The sequence below is a fragment of the Microtus ochrogaster genome, unplaced genomic scaffold (assembly GCF_000317375.1).
Source record: "Microtus ochrogaster isolate Prairie Vole_2 unplaced genomic scaffold, MicOch1.0 UNK1, whole genome shotgun sequence".
NCBI classification, from domain to species: Eukaryota; Metazoa; Chordata; class Mammalia; order Rodentia; family Cricetidae; genus Microtus; species Microtus ochrogaster.
The window spans coordinates 36,659,563-36,668,520 of record NW_004949099.1 but is presented as its reverse complement, the minus strand read 5'-3'; the positions used below and the strand labels follow the sequence as shown (position 1 = coordinate 36,668,520).

At 48.2% G+C, this 8,958-nt stretch overlaps 1 protein-coding gene across 2 annotated transcripts in view; it reads left to right on the top strand.

The window, feature by feature from the left end:
- The window catches only part of LOC102002880 (solute carrier family 2, facilitated glucose transporter member 3), a 73,555-nt gene extending 64,806 nt beyond the window's left edge, over nt 1-8,749 (top strand). For both annotated transcript variants that reach the window (XM_013353054.2, XM_005365171.3), the window contains 7 exons: nt 1,397-1,637; nt 1,935-2,097; nt 2,764-2,951; nt 3,919-4,023; nt 4,357-4,458; nt 5,253-5,456; nt 6,446-8,749. In XM_013353054.2, the coding sequence (XP_013208508.1) occupies nt 1,397-1,637; nt 1,935-2,097; nt 2,764-2,951; nt 3,919-4,023; nt 4,357-4,458; nt 5,253-5,456; nt 6,446-6,652 (1,210 nt within the window). In that variant the 3' untranslated portion in view covers nt 6,653-8,749. The remainder of the gene's footprint in view (nt 1-1,396; nt 1,638-1,934; nt 2,098-2,763; nt 2,952-3,918; nt 4,024-4,356; nt 4,459-5,252; nt 5,457-6,445) is intronic.
- Nucleotides 8,750-8,958: the final 209 nt, after the last annotated feature.

Below are 8,958 nucleotides of genomic sequence, written 5' to 3'. Positions count from 1 at the left end.
GTCCTGGAACTAGCTCTGTAGACCAGGCTGGTCTCGAACTCACAGAGATCCACCTGCCTCTGCCTCCCTAGTGCTGGGATTAAAGGCGTGCGCCACCATTGCCCGGCTTTGTTTGTTTTTTTTAAGTCAGGGTTTCTTTGTGTAACTTTGGAGCCTGTCCTGGAACTTTCTCTGTATTCCAGGTTGGCCTGGAACTTGCCCCAGCCTCCCTAGTGCTGGCATTAGTGTGCCACCACCGCCCAGCTTATTTTGGTTTTTAATGGGGTCTCCTGATTAATAACCACTGTGGTTTTCTTCCATTATCCCAAGAACCGCATCAAGAAGAGGAGGAGGAGAATAATCTTTTTTTAAACTCTTACTGGTATTTGTGCACTTTGGCTACGCATTTCGGGTCCCCTAAGGGAGCTTTTAGGGCTCCCAGGGCTGTGTCACACTTGGGCCAGTTAGGTGGCCTCTGGAGACGGGGACCGTGTGTTAGCGTTCTTCCCAGCTCCCTTTGCCATTCACTTGTCTGTTTGGTCATGGATCCCACGCTCGCTGAGCACCGCGGTGCTAGAAGGGCCGAAGCAGGTTAGGCCCCATTTATCTAGGGCTGCATAGTGAGACCCTGTCTCAAAGCCAGAGTCCCGGGCCTTCCAGTGTTAATCTTTTACATCTTGTAGCTATCTCAGCGGCTTGGCCACCATTTAACACATAAAGCTTTAGTTTATTCCCTATCACTGATCAGTACTAGTTAGTCTAGCCCTAACTACTTGATACAGAGAGCTGAGACTAGCTACATTCTGAGAGTATTCTTTTCAGTGAAATGAAACAACATTGTCCTACATATCCTACCATCATTGCAATATCAATTCTATGATGAATGTAATAAAAAGGGACCAGCATGGTGGCTCAGCCTTTGCCAAGAAGCCTAATGGCCTGAGTTCAGTCCTTGGTATCCACATACAGGTGGAAAGAGAGAACTGATTCCTTCCATAATGTGTGTTGTGTCATTCTGGCACACACACACAGTAATAAGATTTATTTATCTACTGCACATACAGTGTTCTGTCTGCATGTATGGCTGCCTGCCAGAAGAGGGCACCAGATCTCATTACAGGTGGTTCTGAGCCTCCTTGTGTTTGTTGGGAATTGAACTCAGGCTCTCTGGAACAACAGTCAATGCTCTTAACCTCTGAGCCATCTCTCCAACCCCTAAACTTTATTCTTAAAAAAAGGAAAGAAAGGAACCATGGGGTGTAGCTCAGTAGTGACACGGTTCCCTCAAATATACAAGCCCACAGCAACAAAGGCAAAGAGATTTATTCGTGCCTGCAGAGGCTACAGAGGAACAAGGCCATGGGGAGAGGACACTGGAGCCGCTTTGCTGACTAATTATACTTTGTCCACCACACAGGCGCAATTCGATGCTTCTAGTCAACCTATTTGCCATCGCTGGTGGCTGCCTCATGGGCTTTGCCAAGATAGCCGAGTCAGTGGAGATGCTGATCCTGGGCCGCCTGGTTATCGGCATCTTCTGTGGACTGTGCACAGGCTTTGTGCCTATGTACATCGGAGAGGTGTCTCCCACCGCCCTGCGGGGTGCCTTTGGCACCCTAAACCAGCTGGGCATTGTTATCGGGATCCTGGTGGCTCAGGTACCTTGCAGCTTTCCATGTTTAATGCATGTTGACTCTGCTCTGTGAATGATGTGGGTGAGGCCCTCAGGGTCTGGCATGTATTCAGTTATGTTTTTATATGTATGTGTTTCAAATGCTATTACTATAGTTCATACAGTAGCTAATGATGCTGGCCGGGCCCAGAAAGGGAAAGAAACAATTTATTTTTTTCTATGTATGGTTAAAAAAGGAAATGGATGGTTTTTTTTTTTAATAGTGAATCTGTGGCCTGGGAAGTATGGTTGGGTTTCAGTATTCTCTTTGTCTGGTTTCTAGATCTTTGGTTTGGACTTCATCCTGGGCTCTGAAGAGCTGTGGCCTGGGCTGCTGGGCTTAACCATCATTCCCGCTATCATACAAAGCGCAGCCCTTCCGTTTTGCCCTGAAAGCCCGAGATTCTTGCTCATTAACAAGAAGGAGGAAGACCATGCAAAGGAGAGTGAGTACTTAGACATCACCTTGGGAATTTGGCTTTGTGAGTGCTTCAGGGCAAGGGCATTAGATTGTTTGTCTGATGAAAGCTGAGTTCCGTGCCTGGAGAGAACAGTCAATTTTTTTTTTATTTTTTGGTTTTTTTCGAGACAGGGTTTCTCTGTAGCTTTGGAACCTGTCCTGGAACTCCCTTTGTAGACCAGGCTGGCCTCAAACTCAGAGATCCTCCTGCCTCTGCCTCCCCCAAGTGCTGGGATTACAGGCGTGTACCACCACCGCCCAGCTGTCTGATAATTATTTATTTTTACGTGCACTGGTGTTTTTCCTGTGTAAGGGTATCCAGTCCTCTGGAACTGGAGTTACAGACAGTTGTGAGCCGCAGTGTGGGTGCTAGGAATTAAACCCGGGTCCTCAGGAAGAGCAGCCAGTGCTCTTAACTGCTGAGCTACCTCTCCAGCCCTGCACTGGATGTTTTTGTCACCTTCCTTTCCTGCTTCTCCATGTGCACAGAAAGCTTTCTGATGACTGTCAGAACCCAAGAACGAAGTGGGAAAAGACAAGCAGAGGTAGAGGCTGTAGGTGCATCCATCTGTGTTTCCTTGCCTGCTGACTGACAGGAAACGAGGGGTAGCGGGGACACAGCCTCTTTTTTTTTTTTGCCTCTTTCTCCCAGTCCTTCAGCACTTGTGGGGCACCCAGGATGTGGCCCAGGAGATTCAGGAGATGAAAGATGAGAGTGCCCGGATGGCACAGGAGAAGCAGGTCACCGTGCTGGAGCTCTTCAGGGCGCCCAACTACCGCCAGCCGCTCCTTATCTCCGTCATTCTCCAACTGTCTCAGCAGTTCTCTGGGATCAATGCCGTGAGTGTCTGCCATGACGTCAAAGGGGCCCAGCAATAGTTCCGAAATGTCCTGATCTTGTTGGCAGGTTGGCATATGTCTGTAGAATGTAGTTACTCCAAAAGTTGGAACAGGACGGTCATTAATGCCCCGGAGTTTGAGGTCAGCCACTTCACACCAGTTCTGAAACATCACACACGATCGAGTGCACAGGCCTCGAGGTGCCCCCTGTTCCCCCCTTGAGGAAATTCATTATTGCACTAGGATGGCTCCCCGTTTCCTCAATGAGCAGATTTTATCTGGGTATACTCTAACCCCAACTGCAGGGTGGGATTTCCTGAGTCTACCTTGCCAAGAGTGTTTTGAAAGTAGCCTGGACTTGATTGTTAACAAGTAAAGCTAGCTGGGCGGTGTTAGCATGTACCCACCACCAGCACTCTGGAGGCAGAGGCAGGCAGATCTCTTGAGTTCAAGGTCAGCCTGGTCTACAGAGTGAGTTCCAGGACAGCCAGGGCTACATAGAAAGGCCTTGTCTCAAAAAGGAAAAACAACAGAAAAGGGAATCCAGTCTACAGTAGGCGTAGAAATTACTCCACCAACCTGGCTAGAACTCACAGATTCTCCTGCCTCAGCTTCTTGAGTGCAGGCTGGGAATAAAGGTGTGTGCCTTCATGCCCTGCTTAATAACAGAAATGACGTAGAGGCAAAGGGGAGTGTGGTGGCACACATCACATCTAAATGTTATCCCTAGAGAGGACTGGGAATTGAGACAAAAGAGGAACTAGGATTTACATCTTTAACATTTAGTGAAGTAGACATAAACTGGGTGGGCATGGTGACTCATTCCTGTGACCCCAGCACTGGAGAGGCAGAGGCTACAGAGGAAGATGTCGCACACCCCACTCCCCACCAAAAAAAAAAAAAAGAAAAGAAAAGAAAGTAGTATTCCTGGGGTGCAATCCGTGATGCAGTTTTTGTCTTCTTCTAGGTGTTCTATTACTCAACAGGAATCTTCAAGGATGCAGGTGTCCAGGAGCCAATCTATGCTACAATTGGAGCGGGTGTGGTTAATACTATCTTCACTATAGTGTCTGTAAGTTGGGGTGGGAGGGACTGGGAAGAGAGGGATGGGGGGGCTGTGGGTGGTATATAAAATGAATAAAGATTTAAAATAACAAAGAAGAATGGGTGACAAGGATGGGTGAAACAAGAATCCTTCCTGCTAACGTTCCAACATAGAGACTGCCTACCTTTCAGTGACCCGCATTTAGTTAAAGCACTCTTTGTTCTTTAATTGCCCTGAGAAAAAGAATTTCAGCATATATTGGAATGGGTGAGAAAGGAGAGGTGTGGGAAGGATTAGGTACCTGGAAATACAGGGTGAGGCGCAGCGTGTGTGTGAAGTTGCAAATGCCTTGTCTTCCAGGTGTTCCTGGTTGAGCGGGCTGGGAGGCGAACCCTGCACATGATAGGCCTGGGAGGCATGGCTATCTGCTCCATCCTCATGACTATTTCCATGTTACTAAAGGTGAGTGCTCTTTGAATGGTGTTACAGAAGCTCTAATTGACTCTCTGTGGCAGTAGCCGAGGTCCTGGCCTTCCAGGTCATCAGTAGAGTCAAGTTGGAGTTTTATTAAAGATGCATCTTCAGAGATTGAGAAACAAGTATCTCTGTCCTTGTGTGCATGTGATAGGGCTTTTAGGGCGCATTTGTCTAATGTTTAGGAGAGGTCTTTTATAGCCAAGGATGGCCATGAATTCCTAATCCTCCAATTACTTTCCATCACGTAGGTCTGGGGTACTGGAGTCAGGCCCTCAGGCTTGGTGGCAAGCACCTGTGCCCACAGATCCATCTCACAGGCCCTGTCTGCTTTAATTCCTAACAGTCAGCTTGAAGGCCAGACATTGGCAGTAGTGCACACCTGTAAACCCAGTGTTGGCAAAGGCAGGAGGTCCTCCACAAGGTGTGGTGGTGCCTGCCATGAATCCCGGCCCAGAGGCAGGTGGGTCTCTAAATTCAAGGCCAGCCTGGTCTGCAGATCAAGTTCCAGGACAGCCAGGGCTATCTAGAGAAACAGTGTTTAGAAAAAACAAAAATAAAAAAATTGCAAAAGTCATCTTGTAGTTCCATTTTTACGGACAGTGAACTGGTCTTGGTACAAAATGAGATGGGTGAGATGGAGTAGCTTTCATTCAGCGGCAGTAGGATTTCTGACTCCCAAGCAGAGTGACTGTAAGCTTTATACAACAGATCCAAAAATGGGACCTATGCCGTGTTGTCTTTTTTTTAACCAGACCTTGCTGTGTTTCCTTCTCTTGCAGGATGAGTATGAAGCCATGAGCTTTGTCAGTATTGTGGCTATCCTGGTCTATGTGGCCTTCTTTGAAATTGGACCGGGCCCCATTCCCTGGTTTATTGTGGCTGAACTCTTTAGCCAGGGCCCCCGCCCAGCTGCCGTGGCGGTGGCTGGCTGTTCTAACTGGACCTCCAATTTCTTGGTTGGGATGCTCTTCCCATCGGCTGCAGTAAGTAAATTTAAAATCAAACATTATCACAAACCAGCCTACTTAAGCCAACACACTTAGGATGCACCTTAGTAGTAGACGCTCTGGGGCAGATTGCGTGTCAAGAGCTTTAAACCAGACTTCCCACAAGGAAACTGCAGAGGCAAGGGACGAGCCAAGCCTGGTTGGTACTGGCAATGCCAGCACTTGTAAGGCTGTGGCTGGCCTGGATATCACTCTGTAGACCAGGCTGGCCTTGAACTCCGAGATCAGCTTGTTTCTGCCTCCTGAGCCCTGGGATTAAAGGCTTGTGTTGGGCCTGGAGAGATGTCTCACTGGCTGCTCTTCCAGAGGATCCAGGCTCTGTTATTCCCAGCCAGCACCCATAAGGTAGCTCATAACTGCCTATAAAGCCTGGCACACAGTGGTGCACAGACATACATACGGGCAAAACACCCATATACATAAGATAATAATTAGTAAAAATAAAGTGTGCCACCACGTCTGGCCCTTCTGAAGATTTTGATCTTAGACATTTGACTATAAGTTTTAAAATCCAGGTTTCTAGAAATACCCGTGGGAATAGAAAATGCTTTATGTAATAAATCAGAAGCAAAATCCTGCTCAGAAGGTGTTTGGAAGCATCTAGTTTGAGTGAGTGACTATAGAAAAGAAGGATACAGGGCTGGAGAGATGGCTCAGAGGTTGAGAGAGAGCACTGACTGTTCTTTCAGAGGTCCTGAGTTCAATACCTAGCAACCACATGGTGGCTCACAGCCATCCTTAATGAGAGCTGGTTCCCCGTTCTGGCCTATAAGCATACATGCAGGCAGAACACTGTATATGAAATAAATGTTTTTAAAAATGATACAAAGAATTACAGAGAAACAGTGCCATATTAAGGGAAGCAATCTTGCCGATTCATTCAATATGGAGGCTCTGTAGTTTAAGGCCGGCTAGAAATGAGCCAGTTAGCTGCCAATGACCAACCTTCCTCCCCTGTCTCCTAGGCCGCCTTGGGAGCCTATGTTTTCATCATCTTCGCTGTTTTCCTCGCGGTCTTCTTAATCTTCACCTTCTTCAAAGTCCCTGAGACCAAAGGCAGGACTTTCGAGGACATTACCCGGGCCTTCGAGGGGCGGGCACAGGCTGGGAAAACCTCTGGTATGGAGATGAACAGCGTGCAGCCCGGCAAGGAGAGCCCTGCCAATGCCTGAGGCGGACCTCCTACACCTCCCTCCAGTGCAGCAAACAACCTCCCCGAAAGCCGGGAGACCTCATCAGGATGAACCAGGACTGCTTCTGAATGCTGCTATGTGATCCTTTCTCAGCCCACACACTCACGAACACTCAGCTGCACCCACGGCTGGGGTTAGTCGGATCATCAATGGCTTTGTTAACTGTTACATTTCTTGGATATTTCTCTTGTAATCTGGAGAGATCGAGTGAACCTACCTTCGTGTCAGGAAGGAGTGGCTGCAGCTCCCCTTAGGTTTTAGGGTCCCCTCACCTAGGGAGTAGGAATGGGGTGCAGCCCTGCCTCCCCCAACCTCAGCTTGCCAGGGAAACAAAGATTTTCACTCCCAGTGTTGGGGGCCATGGGGATTCAAGCCCTCCTCACTTGACACAGCTCCACACAGCTAAGTAACTTGAGTTTTATTTATTTTATCTTCAGGTTTTATTGCATAAATATTTATTTTTTTAATGTAATTTTACCAAATAATGAAAGAGTAAGAAAATTAGGTTGGAGGGAGGTGTTTAAAGAGAGGTACTAGAGGAACAAAGGTTTGGTGCTGGAGGGTGAAGGCGCAACCGGAATGGAGGGCAGACATTACTATTGGCCTGCGAGCTGCCTCCGTCCTAGACAAAATCTCTTCGAGGTCCTCTCAGAAGAGTGAGTGCCTGTAGGAAAAGGCTCCCAGCTTTCGGTGAGCCTTTTAAGATTAGAGTTTTTATGTTGTGTTACTTGAAATCTCTGCTTCTTACAAAGGTGGGCTTTGTAGTTAGTGGTGTTGGTGGCCTTTGATTTTGCATGGAGTCCAGAGAAGGGAGGAGGATTTGCAGGATACTTCTCCTTCACCTGGGCCAGACATGTCCCTCCTGTCCTGATGAACTCACGGTTTCTTTTCCTGCGGTCACCCCCACCACCCAGCTGGTGAGCGAGCCATACAAATGAGAGGAACGTCATGCAGTAGTTCTTGAGAGGCATTTCTTAGTTCAGTGTTGTTTCTTGAGATTTTGATGTGTTGATTTTTGTTTTATTTTTGGTGTAAAGGGATTCATAGCAAATTTGAACTTCGTTACCTCAGCTCTGGGAGAGGGTTTTTCCTGAATGATTATCAGTTACCTTGTTTGAGTACCATGTTGCTCTGCGGTCATGGCATGCTCGTCTATGCCTGGTACACTCTCAGGCTCCCATGTCACTGTGTCTCTGTGATAACTGCGCTAAGTGCCCGAGGGGCCCTGACTCTGCTGGACACTGGAGGAGCAGTGGAATTGTGCAGTGTGGCCCACGCTTGAGGATATGAATGTGAGTGCACCGTCACTTTGCTCTGGCTGGGAGGTACCTGTTTCCCCTGTTCCTGTCATTTTCTTTTTGCTAGACTCCATTCAAGCTCATCCCTGTGTACGTGAGCCGCAGGGCCTCTGCCAGGCGGAGTTCGCACCAGGATTAGATTGCACTCTCCTGGCTCCCTGTTCTTGTTGGAGAGGGCTGCTTCCTTGAGGTTGGGGGTGGCGGGCTCAGCCCCCCTCCAGCTGGACTAGGGAAAGAGTGAGGTCGGGACTCCTGAGGACCCAGTTGTGTGGAGAGGGAGACTTTCTTTAAAGGAGCTAGGAAACATGCACTCTAGTGTGTTGGGAAGAATGTCAAGATTCCCTGCTGTGGGTCACAGATCCCCTCCATTGCCATCCCCTAGAACTCTACAGGGCTCACAAATGGAGATGGCCCTGATGGTCCTGCCCCCTTTTCCATCAGTCACTGGACCCCTCTGTCCCTCTTGGTGCTCACACATTCCAGACCCTGTAGGCAAACCCATGCATATAGCAGTATTTTCAGTACTCAGTTTCAGTACCTGTTCATGACTCCCTGTGGTCATTGAGACTTGGGATTAAAAACTCACAAAGCTACGAAGAGGGCCCTTGCTGGGGAAAGGTGGCTCCTCAGCCTTCCCTCTTCTGCTCCTCCGTGAGTTGGCAGTAACACTGGGTGGAATGTTTCCATTTGACAATGGCCAGCTTGTAAATATTTCCATATATACTTTCTATTCATGTTATTGTAGTTTTTGTTTTGAAATAAAGATTCTGAATGTATGCCATGTCCACAAGCTTATTTTTTTCCCATGCGTTCATTTTTCCTGGGCTTCAAGCAATCTCTTGAGTCCTGGCTGTGGGGCTAGGAACATAGTGGGAAGAGGGTCCTGTGTGCACAGCCCCCTACTGTGTGCACAGCCTCCTAGATTCATCCACCGCTGCTCATAGCAGGTGCGGCAGTATGGACTTGTGATACCTGCTCTCCTGAGGC